Below are 19,206 nucleotides of genomic sequence, written 5' to 3' on the forward strand. Positions count from 1 at the left end.
ATTTGAATATGAATACGTATTTATTGTGTCAATGCCTTAGGTATTTCTTCATTTTAGAAATAAAATTTTACCTAGAAGCTTCTTTTTGTAAGCGACGCTGTCTTAAACTTTGAATAAAATCTGCATAGTATTCCTTGTGTGCTTGCTTTTCCAGTTCTTCATAATCAGTATAAGCAAAATCTGGATCCACATAATGATATCGGTCAGCTTTTGTAAAAATAGTCCTAAATATTTAGAGAGAAATATAGCTTCATTATATATATTAATGATTTAGGATTTTATTAGACTTGAAAAATATTACTGATTTTGTTATAGAAATAATTTATTGCAAACCCCCATTATGTTACAGGTGATTATTAGTATTTGACTTTGCAAAGACAATAAAACGTACAAGAATTAGTAGTTACACCTGCAGTTTTCCCTGAGAAGCAACTCAGAAGAAATTTACTAGTACACACATTCTTCAGTCTAAACAGACTTCTATATATAAAAATATTCAGTCTGAAAATATACTCAAATATTATAAATGATTGATCTTGATCTACTTTTGAAATAAGTAATAAACTGTTAATACTACATCCTAGCTTCTCATTTAAATATTATAATATTTGTATACTATATTACCTGTATTTTTTGTGTCGTTCACTGGGCCTAATGCTGGCTGAGCGATCATTAGGAAAGGCTATAAGTGCATCACTCTTACAGTCCCTATTTATCTGATGAATATGCATCTGTGTTTGAGCTGATTGAAGCATTGCTACTGGTGCAAAATCAATAAATCGCCCAATCTCATCAGCTACCAACTGTCCAGTTGCATTGGTAATCATTGGTGTTATGCCTTAGGATTTAAATAAAACAAGTTACATGCAATTAAACTACCATTTTCAAATGGGAGTTACAAAGGAATATCTCAATTCAGAAAAAATATATATTTCATAAGGTATTACAATGAAATCACAATCTAAAAATGAGAGTTCTGACTTTTCTAACACCAGTTTTTTTTGTATTTTGTATTTGTAGTGTATTTACATTATCTTCATTCACAAGAAGAAATGATGGTGTTGTGGTAAAGACTCATCAGACATCTGTTCAATTCCTGCTCCTGGCACAAACTTTCTTGCGTGATCCTGAGCAAGTCATCTAGGCCTTGATTCAGCAAACCACTTAAACTTAAGCACTTGAATAGCCTCATTAAAATCGGTGGGACTACACATGTGCTTAAAATGTGTTGCTGAATTGGGGCCTGAATCTCTTTGTATCAATTCCTCATAGTACTTAATTCCTAATACTTCCTCTTTCTCATGTATTATCACTCTTGTATGATTGTCTCTTACTATGTATGAGCAACAAAAAGCAAAATGTAGCTCTGATGTCAGATGGGACCTCTAGGTGCTTCCATAATACAAACAACAAAGTATATTTTGAGCTGGTGTAAGAGAAGAGAATCAGACTCTACAATTGATATATTCCAGTTTCTCTCTATTTTACTAGTATATAGTTTGAAATGTATGTATTACTAATACATATGGTCTGCTTTCCTATATTTTTTAAATTAGAGAAACAGAGCCAGGCAGTTAAATCCAAAACGGATAAATATTTTTTTAAAGTTCTATTAATGTAGGTTATGCAGAAGTTTATCATGTATAATATTAATCCAGTTAAAATAGTTTATCCGAATATAACCATTTCCTAACAGCATTCATAGGCACAAACAGGGAGTGAAGACAGGAACATGTTTTCCCCCATCCCAACTTTGTCACCCTACTGGAGATTCCCCTGCCCAAAGAAAGGTCTCTGTTGAGAAGGTAGGCTTCTTATTAGGCGGCCTCCCATTCTAACTTGTCAGATGACTCTCAAACTGACCCAGTCTCATATTGCGGTACTTCCTGGGCGACCAAATGGAAATGTTTTTCCACAAGTCCTGTCCTTATGCTATATGACTGACCAGAAACCTGAGGGTTTGGGAAGGTAGTAAGAAACAGGAGCTAAAAGGAGCAGCAAAGCAAGTTCCCTGGACATGAAAGAAATGGATGTCTTTACACATACATAAAATACATTTCAACCATCAAATCACGTCTAAAATGAATAACTATTTAAACAGACATCTGTAGCCCATGTGTTTTCTTTCATTATCTGTCACCTTTCAATTTACGTAAATTTAGAACATAATAATCAATAAAGTGTATTGGCTTTAAAATAATTATTGGAATGTCCCACAGAACAAAACAATTCCTCCAAACCACAAGCACGCTGGATTTACCTTTCTAACCATTAACCCACTCCTGCCTAAAATGCCTTTAAAAAAGTTACTCTGGGCTCTGGCCAGCTGACAGACCCTTTTAAGCCATCAGCACTTCCATCTACCTAACCAGCTTCATACTCTCACTGTGGACAGTGCTTCATTTGGCCAGGTGAAGAAGCAGCTCACAGAGGGAGTTACAGTTATCTCACACACATCCCTCCTCTTCTCTGCTCTGAGACATTGTGGAACCACCAAGACATATCTCATTAATATCCTAATCCACCCTGCATTCAGAAACTGCATAGAAGTCAGTAAGTTGGGAGCAAGAAGACAGCATTTAGAATGGTGGATGGTCATCAAGGGAAAGGGAGAGACAGGGAGAAGCCGTTAGGTTAAATAGGAGGTGCTTGAAAATTAGCCTATAGAGTTCAGAAGAGATGTATTGGAAACGGTTGTCAACATCTGAAAAACTTCTCCAATGACTCTCCTATATAAAAACTACAATCTAGGGCAATCAGGTTGCCTGCCGCCAGAGGACTGATCATCAGGGTGAGGTTTTGGATATCTTGAATACCAATTCTAATTATCAGTAAATCAAATCTAATATTCCACATTATTCCACCTATTGAAATATTGTTTAAAAAAAAAATACCTAAAAGTTAGAGATGGGAGAACTGCAACAGGTTTGGGCTTCAGATAAATATCTAAAGTTCTGATGCCTATCTGAACTAAAAGAGGCCCCATGAGATCCTGACAGGGGTAGTCAATAGGCAGACTGTGGGCCAAATTCAAACTGCCAGGTGCTTTTGAACAGACTGCAAAAAAAATTTATTTATTTATCGTCATTATTGTTAATATTTTTGTATTTGTCTGGCGTCTGGACCTTGATTGTATCTTGACCAAAAATTTTGGACCTTGCCAAAAAATAATTAATTGATTACCTCTGCCCTATGACCTCTCCTCATCTCCAGACTGCCCTGCACTTCCTTGTGGGCTGAAGGGGAGGATCAGAGCCTCTTCCCCCATGCTGATGTGTCCAGAAAGTACAGCATGCCTGGGGGCAGCACTTCATTTTACCCCTGAGATACAACTCTTAATCGCCCATCAATTGATTCTCTGTCTTCACCTTCCCACCATGTCTTGGAAGGTTTGGGGAGAAGGGAGGTTGCCTTCCTCTCTTACATCAGTGAGCTGTTTCTTCAAATGGGCAGGAGGCAGCTACTGAGCACTCAGTTCCCTTCCTCTCCTTGACCATTCATACACAGAGACCAGCAGCAACACCAAGAAAAAGATGTGAAGTAGAGGAATACTTGGTAGACAAAACTCAAAATTCTGAATAGAAACTGGAAGTCAACATTGTGGTTTTGTCAACACTAACATTGTAAATCGATCTAAGTTACGCAAGCCAAGTTATGTAAATTACATTACTTAAATCGATGTAACTTACATCAACTTAAAGCTGAGTCTACACTGCGCTATGTCAACGGGAGATGCGCTCTCGTCAACATAGCTTCTGCCTCTCGTTGAGGTGGAGTACTGAAGTCGACAGGAGAGCACTCTCCCATCAACTGAGCGCGTCTTCACCAAACCCACTAAACTGATGCCGCTGCATCTATGGCAGCGGCACCGATTCAGCCACATACCGAAGACATGCCCTGTAGCAAAACTTCAGGATTTAGGTGTCACAGCATCTTGGATACTAGCCAAGAACTGGGTTTCTGAAACCAAAAGTCTTGGCCAAATCAACACTGTTGCATAGGATCTCTTGTAAGATATCAGAAACAAGGACAAATAACCTAACTGGGAATATGAGGGAGTTGCTTTATGCTCTGGAATATCATTTATGCTATGGATATCATAGATTCATGGGACTGTGGTAGCTGGAGGACAGTGATATGGGAAAAGATCAAAGAGCCAGGTGTGATGGTGAAATCATGGAGTTATAGTAGCCTCAAAAAACATTAACACCTGTGGTATATATTGTCCCTCCTAACTTATTCTACATGGTCCATGTCACTGTTTGGAATCCAAACACAGCAGCACTGTGCAAGTGCACAACCACCAGAAAATGACAATGATTATGTTTGATGTGAGTGAAATGCAAAGAGTGAACAAGACAGTATAAATGATAAACCCTTTAATTTTTTTAATTTTTCATTTTCAATAATCCAAGGTATTATCAGTTCACCACAGATAAGTGTATTTTATATATAAATATAAAACTTTCAAACCTGACAGTGTTCCTTCTAGTAAATGACCATCTCCATGTATTTATTCTGGTAAAACGGGGACTTTGGTCCAGATCCTCAAAGGTTTTTAAGGCACCTAAATCAGTGGGAGTTAGGCTCCTAAATATTTTCTCAAGCCTTAGGTGCAGGGTATTAACAGATACATTACAATGAAAAATAAATTACCAGGATTGTTCAAGACAGTTAAATACAAAAGTACAGTACAATAATTCTTAATGTAAAACATAAGACTGCAAATCCTCAGGATCATACAAAGCAGCACAAAGTTAAACCCTGATTTATCTAATCATGTAAAAATTAGAAAAACACTACCATGGATATATTTTAATAAAGAGAGTATTCTTTAAGCTTTCAAAGAAAAATGTTTTTTAAAACAATGGCTAAAATATGAACTGACTCCATTTCTAAGACCTGTTAAGAAGTATATTTCTAAAAATGAAAACACTCAGAATTTTTTGTTTAGTAACATACCAGGGTTGATTTTAAACATAATTTTCTTGGTTTTAGGTTTGCATACACCAGTAAAACTTAAATGTATTTGATGGAAGGGTTTGATCTTCAAAGACTGTAAGTTATCTTCCTCTGCCACTGAACCAAAAATCTCTACAACTTGCTTCACTTTAAACGTTCCTGCTTGACGTGGAGCAAATGAAAACATCACATCCTAAAAAAATGAACATTGCTATGAAACATTTTATTAAAAATAAAGCTAACAGAGAGATATTTTGTAGACTTCTTTATTAAATATTAGTTATATCATACTGATTCAAATTTATTTTAAGGGTACTACTTGATTTTTCATAATACTAATTATTACATGTAATTGAGCAAATTAAGATGTATAGAACTGCTAGGCATTAACAGAATTTTATAAGCTCAATTCTGTAGAATAATATAGTTACACATCTTCCCCGGTGCCCTGAATTTATCTGTTCATAAAAGTTATACTTATATATTTGTTCTAACTTTAAATATCTTTATGCTACATAAAAGGAAAAGTAGCTAAAATATGTGATTTAATGGAACAATTAAACCTAAGGCCTTATCCTGCAAATATTTAGGTACATGAGTAATTTTACTTAAGTATCTATGTCTTTGCACAATCAACGCCATAGTCACTACAAAATGTACTTTCTCTTCCCTCCCCATTTGAAAATTGATAGTATTTGGTGCTTGATAGAGTAACAGAGTCCACTGTATGGTTCTATATTGACAATAAATTATGAGCTTGGCTCATGTAAAAGGAAATGTGGAACCTCTTCTTAAGTGAATCTAGTATTCACCACTGAAAATATGCAAACAAAACAATTTACAGTTCTAACATGAACAATTGTAGACGATAATGTTGTCCTCATCTTTCCAACCAAGTATCTATTTACTGGGAAAAGATGAGCATTTACATTACCTTTGTACATTTTTCTTTTACTTTCCCTTTTTCAGGACAAATATTAAAATGCGCTATCTTGTGGAAGCTGTATGTTACTGGAAGTGACTCAGATTCATTTTTGAGAGTGCACATAATCTCTGTGTGTTCACCCATGAAACAGTCCATAAAATTAACAACTGGTCCTGGACTGAAAGTTAACATGACAGGAAGCCCTGAACCTGTCAAAGCTAACTCCACATGATGAGGATGAGTCTCTGCACAAGAGAGTAAGAAACAAGTATAAAATACGATATTGAATTAAAAAGACATGAAACAGTTTTAGACTCTTACAGCCACAGAGTATGTAAAATTATGAAGTAACATGGCTTCTTTTCTAATACTGTGTTTCAGAATTTTAATATAATTGGCCACAATTAATGCAAGATGTACGTGCTTATTTATATAGGCTAACACATCATTTAAAACCCTCTTCGTTTATTAAAATTGGAAAAACACAATCATTTTGACCTAACCATAAACCTTCAGTGATTTACAAATCTATTTTTTTAAAATTAGTTAAACCTACAATTAAATACTAAATGCTTGTAACCAAAAGGTGCATTTGTGACATAAATGATTCTAAATTTATTTTCCCCTTCCCCTCTACCCCCAAATTAGAGTCTGAAATTCAATGCTGCCCTTTTCCTCGCTATTTGAGGCATTCAGCACCAGTTCTCTTAATGTACATGTGCAGGTCCCCACAACACATATACAAGTCCCTTTTAAAATTACTAATCCGAAGACGTGGAAAAATTTAAAAACTTCAAAGTCTTCCATACGTAAGCTATATATTTCTAATAACATACCTTTGATTGGTATGTTGTCACCATTCAGAGCTTGCAGAAAGCCATCTTTACTTCCTACGGCCTCAAACCTCAAAAACAGTGCATAATCTTGTCTTGGTGGAAATTCAGTAAGTCCAATGTCTCTTTTAAATTGCCTGTAAAATTCACTATCTTTAAATACCATACATACATACACTTATTAATCAATGGTAATGATCAGTTCCTCTGGAGAATTTAATACCCTTTTTGTTGGCCAGAAACATGAAAAAAAATGTTATCCAACTTTCTGGTTCCTGAAGTAAATCTTAGTGAATTATTATTATAATAATAATTATTATTATTATTTACAGCTAGGTAGATTTTTTTCTATTCTTGTCACTAGTGTCAGGATGAGAAGTTACTATGGAATATGTACATACATGCTGGCATGCACAGACCAAGTATGTAAAAACACCAGATCATCAACTGCTGTAGTGCACTGCATTTGTGATGGGGAACGTAGCAGGAACTGCCAACTTGAAGGTGACAAACTACCCTAATTCAAGAGATTTCCTGGATGAAAAATTGGGGAGGGGTAGGGGGGAGGAAATGTTCTTATAACTTATGTAACTCATCTGTCAAAGCCTCTCAACAAAATTTCTAGCCAGCAAGAAGAATTTATAAATTATTTTTGAACAGTAAATCAAACCTCCTTGCCTGGATTGATCTGTGATTACTTTGGAGGATGAACTAAAAGGAAATTTGTAGATTTAATCTGGGGGAAAATGTATACATCTTTATTTATCAAACAAAAATGTATTATTTTAATTAATTTATTTTTAACTCTGTATATACAAAATTAGGTTTATAATGTATTTTAAACTGTCCATCAGCAGTAAACTAGCATTGATCTGTGCACATTGAGAGGAAAGAATTTGAGACATAAGGGTTAATTTAATACATCTAACACAACTGCAAATAGATTTGCCTGCATGTATTAATTACATCTTTTATTGTGTCAGCCTCTTAAGGTTGCACTGTGTACTTACTTTGGACTAAAGCACAGTGTAACCACAGTTTTCTGATAAGGTAGCAAGGTTCCTTGGTTGGGAATGCAGGAGATCAAAGTTGAAACATCTAGTTCTTTGGTTCTATTTATGAAGCTCAATTCTTGTAAAACAGCATCAGTACTCTTCTGAAGATGTGTGCCCTGTAAAACAACACCAAAACATGAAATATAGTTATGTCAGTCAATTTTCCCTTTTTGTGTGGAAAATTCCACAGCAGCAAGAGACAGAAGCAAAAAAGATTTAAGAAGTAGGAAAATATAACACTACCACCTAGCTCTCAATTTATACTGTAAAACCCACAAACATTAGCCGGGGGATATGAAATGAATTGACTCTCTTTTTAAAAAAAGTTTACTTGATTTCTTGCTGGTATGAACATTTTACTCTCAATGAAAACCTGTAATGATAGACCTGCTGTTGGACAGATCTTTCAGCAACTGACCGAAAGAAGATTGAGGTAAGGGACATTAACAGAGGGTGAATGTAAATTTTAAAAAACCATTGAGAATCAAAAGCAGCCATCAAAACATCTTTGCACTGAAATTTTTAAAAATTCAACATTGTTTCCTTACCATCTCTCCCCCAACAGCATCGTCCTCCAGCACTGCCACCCAGTTGATGGTCTCTGGGCTTTTATTGTACAGAACCACTTGTTCAGTATTTGAAGTTCCAAAATAGACAGATCCAAAATGAATACATTTTAGTGTGTTTTCATGAGACACACCTAATAATTCAAGAACTTGTTCAACTACATGAGCTTCTATCCTTAAGTTTGTGACACCACAACCTTGCAATTGCACTCTGTTGGAAAGAGTAACAGAGAAAAAATGAGATGTACACATCTAAAATTCATACAAGAATAATCCATGAATTTTATTGGAACTTTACTTTAAATTCTCTGATATAGTTGACTAAATCAAAGGCTTATAGTAAACAAACTAACCATAGTGGCACAAAAATAAACACATTCTACAGTATGAAGAGATTATGTACCCATTATAAGTTGTGTTCTCTGAGTGTGTTGTCACTGCAGAGTCATGGTGGAAGAATCACACATGGGGCATTGGGGGGTTTTTGAGCAGTACCAGCAGTTAGGAGGTGAGTGGCAACCATACCCTTGGAGCCTTACATTCTACTCACTGAGCATATAAAAACCTAGCTCAGTCCAAAAATCTCTCAGTCCCCCTGTAACTAGAAAAGCCAGACTCCCCTGTTGCTGGATCTGAAGATTTTAAACCCTTCAATAATTGAACTATCTTAGATGGATCATCTCTAGGAGTCCTCTGCTTGTGATGTTCTTTAACAGGATAGGACTTGTCAGATGATCCTGGCGTCAGTGCCAAGGAATGTGACAACCTGATTTACTTGGGCCAGAAAACTGCCTCCTCAGGAGAGCTTTTCCTGGATTCTTGAACTAACAGAAGAATTTATAATTAATTGCTGCTGTCCTTCAAGTTCTTGAAAAGAAAAGGTTTTTTGTGTGTTGTACAACCCTTCAAAGCACTGGAGAAGTGTCATGCCTATTAACAATAACATTTGTCTGAATAAATGCAGCACTATTTGCCTCAGGTCCACCCTGGTAGGTAAGACCCACAACTTGAAGTCAGAAACAAGAAAAACAACTTTCTTTGTACTAATCAAGTCCTGACTTTAAATAACTTTTTAAAACTCTTTACAAAGGAAAGAGCTATTATGGTTGCATTTAAAAATATTTATATTTTGAAAGATTCTACTGATCCGAGAGAGACTCAGTGTACTTGAAGTGGCAATACCAGTGGAACCTGTAATGGCTCTCAAATCTGTAAAGGTCTTTTTAAAATACACCCTCTGTAACTATTCCTCCAAAAGAGAAAGGATAAAGTTCCCCAAATCACATCAACTGGTAGAGAGCCAGGAACCAACAGTGCAAGAGTATGTACACCCTTGGTCAGAAGAATGTTGAGCTCAAGAGACATGCATCCACTGCCTGTCAATACTGTTTTAGTGTTGCCAGGCACACATTGCTCTATGGAGCTAATATCATCAGCAAAACTATTTAATGAATCAAAGCTCTGGACAACTGGGGGCAGCAACAGATGCCTGGGAACTTAACTTCTTGTCACGTTGTGGTTCCAGTTATTCAGCATTTGGATAAATATAGCTGAACTGAAGAGAGTTTAGAAATAAGACAGGACATTAAAAAAATCATCCAAAACAAGCAGACTATACAGTCACATTCTGCACTTACTTTGCCATTTCCCTAATGACTCTCGGTATATCTGTACAGATATCCACTTTAACCAACTGTAATGTTTTGGGTTCTACCATTCCACTGGAAGGTACTATGTTAACAGGGACACTTCCGTTGTAGTTTATTTTAAATGCACCTAAGACAAATATAGTATTGTATGTTACATATAACATTTAAATGGAAGATTATCTAGCATTCAACACATAGAATAAACTAAAAACATAGTAAAGTTTCATAAATAGTACATAAAATAAAGTAACTTATAAAAATAAAATTATGGTATTGTAACACATATATTGCAAAAAAAATCCTAATCTAACATTTTTCTGGCTTTCCTCAAATATCAGATGCCCACATACAATGCCATTGTGCAAAGTTATTGTTGTAATAGACAATGTAATGACATTCAGAACCCAACTGATTGTATCATAAAACAAAAGGAGTACTTGTGGCACCTTAGAGACTAACAAATTTATTTGAGGATAAGCTTTCGTGAGCTACAGCTCATTTCATCGGATGCATGAATGTGGTAGCTCACGAAAGCTTATGCTCAAATAAATGTGTTAGACTCTAAGGTGCCACAAGTCCTCCTTTTCTTTTTGCGAATACAGACTAACATGGCTGCTACTCTGAAACCTAACATAAAACAGTTGCTAGTAACACTTTGTATGTCAGGCAAATTTGAGACATAGCTTTATGTAGCTGTAGTAGCCAAATGTTTAAGAGCTTAACCAAGGAGAAGTCTATTGTCTCCTTCCGTGCAATTGACAACTGCGTATGTATGCAGTGTAGTATACCACAAATGAGAAAAATCTAAGCACAAGCGTAGGATACATTTTTTAAAAATTAACAAACTATGTGAACAAGAGAATCGATAAGTGGATGTATTCCACATGTGGCAGCATATTATCTGCTGACAACCAAGAGGTATCAATAAACTATTAAAACTGCTGTTATATAAAGCCATGTTCCATAATAACCACAGGAGTTTCCACGTCAAATGGTCTAGATAATACATATTCCTGCCATGAGTGCAGGGGACTCGACAAGATGACCTCTCGAGATCCCTTCCAGTCCTGCGATTCTATGATTTTTAACAAGATGCAGAATCAAAATAAAGCTTGAGTACTCAAGTTTTATGTTGATTAACAACATGGAGTCAGGACACATGTAACCTACTCCCTCAGCCAGAGGCCAGGATGTAGCCCCTCCCCTGCTGACATTACTCATGTGTCTGGATACTGCCCCTCAACATTACTTGCAGGGAGTATTAGGTCCACTGGGCCCACATAATCATAGATTCAGCGGTCCATCACTTGTCTGCCCTCGATACTATCCTTTGCACCAGCCTATACAAAGCCACCTCCATATGCCCAATCCTGCATCAGCAGCCCATCCTGCATCACAGGGCTTAAATGGTGAAGAAGGCTATATATGATTCTTCTGCACCAGGATCAACTTCACTCCAGGTGAATTATACATATGCTTAAAACAGGTAAACGACCAGTACTTCTCACACAACTATTTCTGTTCTAGGAGATAAATGATCATTTATTAGTAATGGCGGATTTCAAAAAAATCAGACATTACACATCAAGTTCCAACCTCGTAGGAGAAAAATATATATATATATGAAATCTGTGTACACTCAAAGTGTCCAGTGAACAGCTGCTAGCACTAAACATTCTACTTAGTAATGATGCTAACAGGAAAGGAAGACACTAACATCAATATTTCTTCCCCTAAAGAGCATTTGTCAAAGTTGTAGTGAGAAGTATAACGGAAAGGCTATTTACCCCTAAGTGGAAGTTACCTCAGCCAAAAATAAATGATATGTAAAACAGATAAGCAATTTACAGCAGTGGTAGATTTCCCACTTTAGAAGACTGAACTGCTGCAGAGACATCTCTACAAAAACACAGAACCAAATACAAATTTCAGTAGACACTTAGAACAAGTTGAAGATGCCTGTCACAAGCATTTTTGTTATATAACAAATTGCTTTGTATAATAGAAAATTTATACTGTTCCATGGGTCACCACTCACTTTTCTCCCCATAGAGTTGAGCATTAGATTCTAGGGAAAACAGAAGATTATAACTGAAACTTTTCACAAAGCAAACAGTATATACAAATATTTTTGTTCTTTTTGTTAATACCTTTCCTTGTATACTTTATATAGATAATACTAACTAAGATCTGGAATAAAAAGTTAAGACAAAAAATTCTAAAATTGCTGAAGTGTGCAACAGTTTTGATACCTTTTAGCAAAAGAGATTTTTTTTATAACACAAACAAAATCTGAGCACTAGTGCTTAGTAGATGTTTGCATTTATGTGAACATGGCTGCCTCACAAATCTCCTGTAGATGTATCAGAAGTTTTCAGCCACAGCAAGCTTCCCTCATCCCAAACAGGCTGTTGATGTGATCCTTGAGTTGTAGGCCTGCCAGATTTTAAACAGTGAGACTTCCAATCAAAGAGCCATTCTCATATGGCTCTCTTGGCAACAATATTCCCTGTTATTTTTGTGTAAAACAGGTGGATTTTAATCCATATCAAAGAAACTTTGACACTGGTACGAAGAACAGCTTCACCAGGATGGGCTTACATGCATGGGATAAAATGATGGTAGGATGATTAACTAAAAGTTGAATTTTGAAGGAATTTAGTATATGTACTCATATCATCACCTTATTCTTAAAAAAAGGGAATATAAAAGTGGATCGTTCCCTGGAGACTAAAAGTTATTAATTTTATGAGCTAAAGTCACTGCCATAAGAAAATGACCTTCTACATAAGAAACTTGAGCTCACAGGTATCAAATGGCTCAAAAGGAGATTCCATCAGCTTAGTCAGGGCCACCTTAATATGATACAAAGCAGGGAGTTTTTAGTGAGCATTTCTAAATGTATTAAGTCGCACATGACCAAAGGCCAGAGAAAAATTATATGCTTTAAGTTTGTTCCCTGAAACCCAGAATAGATGCCAAACGATTTCTGGAAGAAAATGCTCATAACCCTGACAAGTGAAAAATGTCGTCAAATAATTTATATGTAGGCTTGGAAGGAGTAGATTTGTATTGGTAAACGTTGGTGTATGTCAATCTCACTGTGCACACAAAAACTAACAAAAAAATATTTCCATCAATAATAATAAAAATGTACAGATAGTCAAAGTAAGAAAAATGTTGCTTATTAGAGTTTGATATAAGGACATATATTTTGTATATTTTAACGTGATGTTGACAAATTTGTTTTGACAGTTATAAAGCTTTAACTTTTTGAATCTCAACTACTACTGTCATTAAATAATTATCTGACACACACCCCGAGACTTAGCCCCAGGCACTTTCCCTTAACTGTGAAAATTTAAACGGATAAAAATTGGAAAAAAAAAAAAGCTTAAAAATAAATATCTATATTATGTGTCCAAATTATAAAAAAATAAATAAATAAAAATTCAATTCTGCCAAGCCTATTTATATGGGATTGCTTAAAAGATTCCAAATGAGCCTTTTCATACCACATCATCAGAATTTTCTCCTGAAGGGTATATACACTTAAGAAGGTTCCTTCCAAGAAGCTGAGGGACTTGAGACACCTGCTTAGAAACACCAATTTGTGTGATCTCAAAAGCTATGCTGACCAGGTGAAAGCTCTCTAGTTGGACAGACAGTTGCCCTACTTATTCTGTGGTAACAGGCATGGCCCGTCCCTCATCCTGATGGATTTGCCACTGCCATTCCTACCAAGTTTTAGAGCAATATGTCTTGCCAGTGGGAAGATATTGGGATCGCAGACTTCAGTAAAGGTAATAAAAGCATTTATATGTGAGCTATTCTGCCTAAGGAAAGAAGACGACATCTAGTGATTTCTAATGCACAGTGGTGCACATTCTCACCAGGAGTGCTTCCACTGACTGAAGAGGGGCAGTGTGGAGGGTTGAGAGCCACGACTCTCAGCTCTGCACAGATCCCCGCAGGGAGCCCAACTGCCCCCAGGCTACTTGCCTCCCTGCTCCCAGCTGGCAGGCAGCCATCTGAGACTTCTTACCATGCCCGGATTCTGATCAGCTGCCGTGCTCCCAGCAGGAAGCATTGAGCCGAGAGCCTGTGCGGGCAGCCAGCCTCCCAGCCAGGAGATGGGAGCCTTGGTGCAGCCAGGCTTCCAGCGGGGAGTGGGGAGCCCAGGGGGCAGCCCAGCATGGAGCAGAGACCCAGCAGGGGAATTGGGGCTTTCTTGTCAATTTTGCAGCTCCATGAAATTGACAAGACAGCCAACAGCAAATGTAAGTAACACAAAAAGAAAAGGAGTACTTGTGGCACCTTAGAGACTAACAAATGTACGTGAGCTGTAGCATAAGGTTTCGTGAGCTACGGCTCAAATACATTTGTTAGTCTCTAAGGTGCCACAAGTACTCCTTTTCTTTTTGCAGATACAGACTAACACGGCTGCTACTCTGAAACCTGTAAGTAACACAGTGTCCTCGCAGACAGTGTGTTGCCCTAACTACAATGACATAAACCCTACACCTCTCATGGAGGTGGAGTTATTATGTCAGTGTGGTAGGGCACATGCATCGGTGGGACAAGGCTGTAGTAACTACACTGACATAATTAGGTCAATGTAAGCTGCCTTACATCAACCTAACTGTATAAAATAGACCAGGCCTCAGCCTAGATTCAAGAATAGAGCACTACTACAAATGCATTTTTGGATACTCAGAAGTCTTACAGCTGCCAGAAGTTTTACATGAGCTCTCCTTCTCTGAGCAGTTCCACAACACCTCACAACTGAGCTTAAGACACTGGGGGGACTTTTACAGAACCAGCAATTGTGCACTCACAGTCCTGTTCAAATCAAAGCCTTATTTTCTCCTGTATAAGATCCTAAATTCCTTTATTGCTGACGTGTTAACTTGAACAAAAACTACATTTTTTCAAAGAAAAATAAAACCTTTTGGTAATTTACTGAATAGTGACATTTACCTGGAGATGATCCATGGTTAGTAATACTAATCTCTTTACTAATTACTTTACTGTTTGCAATCACTGTGCCAAAATTAATCTCTGGCTCAATTTCCAGACAACAGCACGGAATTAATCTGCAGAGAAAAGATATTTTAATTATTTTTTCCCAGAACTTCAAGCTATTTTGTGGTTTTTAAAAGAAATATATTTGAACAATGCAATAGAAAAAAAATTTGCTTTCCTCCTAATTCCATTAACACAATTATTTACGCAACTCACTTCAGCAGTATTATGAACACATGAAAGACATAAAAATGCTTACTTATTAAACTGCTAATCTGTTTATTTTTAATTACTGTAACTTTAAAACAATTTAATTCCAGTCAATGAGCTGAAATGGAATGCAACTATATATTATGTTTCAATTCCTGTGTTATGGCACAAAGACCCTAATATGAATTCTCAGAAAAGCTTTCACTCATTTTGGGTTAATTCCTGCATAAAAAAATGACTAAAATGACTAAGATAAACATACACATAAACATTTCAATAGTGGCTGACCAAACTAATATTTATCCAGATGTTCACACCCTAGTGCAACAAAACTTATGGCACTCAGTGTTCTTTATTTATGAGCATGCATCATGTAGTTTCAGTGACATTAGTTGTAATAAAAGACGCTGGTGAAATCAAGTTTAAGCTATTTGTTTTGTCAAGAGGCCTCAATCAAAATCAGGGTTCCATTGTACTTGGCATTGCACCAACCCTGACCCAAAGAGCTTGCAGTTTAAGGTTCCAAATCCTCGAATGGATTCCATGCAGGCAGACTGCTGCATTCAACAACAAACTAAGGAACAAAATAACAAAATAAGGAACAAAATAAGAAAGGCTAAGGCACAAAATTAGTTACACCTAACAAGGGACATAAAAGGCAATAAGAAAAAGTTCTTTAAATATATTAGGAACAAGAGAAAGACAAAGGAAAACTTAGGTCCTCTACTTAATGAAGGAAAGCTGGGGTGAAAGTAAGATAAAATACTTACCAGTGTGGAGGCCTGGCCTCAGTCTGAAGGGGTGGGGCTGGAGGGGTCAGCCTCCCGCAGCCAGCCCTTCCACACTGCCCGGACCACACCATCCAGGGCTCTGGCTGCTGCCATGGTAGCAACGGCTGGGAGCCCAGGGTCCTTTTAAATTGCCGGGCCCCAGGGCAACTGACCCTTTTGCCCCCACTGTTGGCAGCCCTGGCGAGGGGGGGGCAAAAGGGGTAGCAACGTTAAAGTGCTGCCGTGGCAGTGCTTTAACGTGGGCTGTGTATGGGCCAGTACCGGCAGCCACTTCTTACCAGTACACTGTCCCGGCCCACTTTCACCTCTGAGAAGAGTTAATAACTTATGACATCAAGAAAGCTGAGGTGTTTAAAGGTCTATTTTGCTTCAGTCTTCACTAAAAAAGTTAATGGCAACCAGATACTTAACACAATTAATATTAACAACAAGGGAGAAGAAATGCAAGACAAAATAGGAAAATAACAGTTTAAAAAATATTTAGATAAATTAGATGTATTCAAGTTGGCAGGGCTCAATGAAATTTATCCTACGGTACTTAAAGAACTAGCTGAAGCAATCTCAGAACTCTTAGCAATGATCTTTGAGAACTCTTGGAGAACAGGTGAGGTCCCAGAAGAATGGAAAAGGGCAAACACAGTACCTTTCTTTAAAAAGGACAACAAAGAGGACCTGGGGAATTATAGACCAGTCAGCCTAACTTAACTACCTGGAAAGATGCTGGAACAATTTATTAAGCAATCCATTTGTAAGCATCTGGAGGATAACACGTTAAGAAGGAAGAGCCAGCGTGGATTTGTCAAAAACAAATCATGCCAAACCAACCTAATATCCTTCTTTGACAAGGTTACAGCCTAGTGGGGAATTAATAGACTTGATATGTCTTCATTTTAGGAAGTCTTTTCACACAGTCACACATGACATTCTCATAAACAAACTAGGGAAATGTGGTCTAGATGAAATTACTATAAGGTGGGATCACAACTGACTGAGTACTTTCTTTCAAAGAGTAGTTTTAAATGGTTTGCTGTCAAACTGGGTGGGAATACCTAATGAAGTCCCACAGGGGTCAGTCCTAGGTCCTGTGCTGTTCAGTATCTTCATTAATGACTTGGATAACTGAGTGGACAGAGTACTTATAAAATTTGCAGATGACACCATGCTGGGAGCTGGTATGAGCACTTTGGAGGACATGATCAGAATTCAAAATCATCTTGACAAATTGGAGAATTGGTCTTAATTCAGCAAGATGAAATTCAATAAAGACAAGTGCAAAGTACTTCACTGAGGAAGGAAAAATGAAATGCACAACCACAAAATGGGAAATGACGGTGCAGGTGGTAGTACTGCTGTGTGTTTTAGTGGCTATCAAATTGAATACGAGCCAGCAACATGATGCAGCTGCAAAAAAGGCTAGTGTCATTCTGGGTTGTGTGAACAGGAATGCTGTAAGACATGGGAGTAACTGTCCCACTCTACTTGGCAGTGGTGAGGCCTCAGTTGGAATACTGTGTCCAATTTTAGCTGCCACATTTTGGGAAAGATGTGGACAAATTGGAAAGAGGCCGAAGGAGAGCAACAAAAATGATAAAAGATTTAGAAAACCCTGACCTACGAAAGGTTAAAAAAAACTGGTCATGTTTAGTCTGAGAAAAGAAGGGCAGGAGGAGACAGATAGCCTCCAAATACATTAAGTGCGGTTATAAAGAGGGCTGTGAAAAATTGTTTTCCCACATTCACTGAAGGTAGGTTAAGAAATAATGGGCTTAATCTGCAGCCATGGAAATGAAGGTTACATATTAGGAACAACTTTCTAACTATAAGCATAGTTAAACCCTGGAATAGACTTCCAAGGGAGGTTTTTTTTTAAGAACATGGAATCTCCACCACTGGAGGTTTTTTAAGAATATGTTGGACAGACACCTCTCAGGGATGGTGCTGGTTTACTTTGTCCTGCAACAGTGCAGGGGGCTAGATGACTTCCTGAAGTCCCTTCCACTCTACTTTTCTATGATTCTGTGACTCCCCAACCAAAGTGAATGGGGCTTCACATGAGCAGAGCAGTCTGCCAATGCACAGTCCATTACCAGATCAGAGCTTAACTTTACTACAAGAGACAACAAGTGGATCCAATGAACAGACAGGAGAGAGCACAGAGGTATCAGTGAGACTATTATGATTAGTATAATAAGCAGTGGTCACAGTTATTTGAAGAATGGAAGGGGAATTTTCTGAAATGGACACATTCTGTAAATGCCAATATTTTAAAATCAATTAACTATTATGGTTTTTATATCCCCACCTCCAAAAAAGGTAACTTACCAGTGATATAGTTCTGTGTTGGGAGCAGTGTTGACCTTCCTGTGTTTAGAATGAGGCCTAGACAGTTGTGTAAGTGCAGTGTGATATGTATGTGAGAAAAGACTTCTTCCCTTGGACCCGCGCCTGAGGAGCAAGGCATCCAGATAGAGGAAGACATGAATTCCCTTCTTCCTGAAGTATGCTGTCAACTCTGACCATACATTTGGTAAAGCTCCTGGGGGCAGAAGATAGCCCAAAGGGAAGAACTGTGTACTGAAAACAGTGGTTTGCTGTGATGAACCAGAGAAATCTTCCATGGCTTGGGAAAAATCGCCACATGGAAGTAAGCATCCTGAAGGTTCTGAGCAGTCATTCCGAGTCAACACAGGGAGAATAGTTGACAAGATGACCATACGCAACCTCATGTATCTGATTTATTTGAGGAGGCTGTGGACGTCGAGAACAAGTCTTACTTCCTGGTTCCCAAACCAAAGAGAGAGTACTGGGAATAGAAGCCCTGACACTGGTGTTCCAGAAGAACTTGCTCCACCACTCCCAAGGACAGCAAGGAGCAGTCCTGCTCAAGGAGCAATATCTCATGAGAGGAGTCCCTGAAGAGGGATAGGGGGAGAAGAGTGGAGAGGAACTAGATAGTATAGCCTGATGTGATGGTGCTTAGGACCCAGCTGTCGTCGAGTCCCAGATATTGTAGAAGTGAGCTAACCTGTCCCCAAATGGAGGCAGGGTAAGGGGAGTGATGACCAGACCACTACTCTGGACCAAGGAGTCAAAGTTGTCACTTGGAGGCGCCAGGGGAGGCTGTGTCAATTGGCAGAACTCCAGACCTGACTGCCTCCTCTGGGACCTATGGCCCTTTGTGGGGCTATCC

At 37.8% G+C, this 19,206-nt stretch overlaps 1 protein-coding gene across 1 annotated transcript in view; it reads right to left on the reverse strand.

Annotated features, from left to right (window-relative positions):
* CFAP47 (cilia and flagella associated protein 47) overlaps positions 1-19,206 on the reverse strand; it is a 627,152-nt gene that overhangs the window by 589,417 nt on the left and 18,529 nt on the right. Inside the window, exons 3-11 of the mRNA XM_077807214.1 lie at positions 14,971-15,086; positions 9,979-10,117; positions 8,324-8,552; positions 7,731-7,891; positions 6,724-6,857; positions 5,897-6,132; positions 4,963-5,155; positions 625-838; positions 72-224 (exon numbers count right to left, since the gene is read on the reverse strand). Coding sequence (XP_077663340.1) covers positions 72-224; positions 625-838; positions 4,963-5,155; positions 5,897-6,132; positions 6,724-6,857; positions 7,731-7,891; positions 8,324-8,552; positions 9,979-10,117; positions 14,971-15,086 — 1,575 coding nt within the window. The remainder of the gene's footprint in view (positions 1-71; positions 225-624; positions 839-4,962; positions 5,156-5,896; positions 6,133-6,723; positions 6,858-7,730; positions 7,892-8,323; positions 8,553-9,978; positions 10,118-14,970; positions 15,087-19,206) is intronic.

The sequence above is a fragment of the Eretmochelys imbricata genome, chromosome 1, assembly GCF_965152235.1.
Source record: "Eretmochelys imbricata isolate rEreImb1 chromosome 1, rEreImb1.hap1, whole genome shotgun sequence".
Lineage (NCBI taxonomy): Eukaryota > Metazoa > Chordata > Testudines > Cheloniidae > Eretmochelys > Eretmochelys imbricata.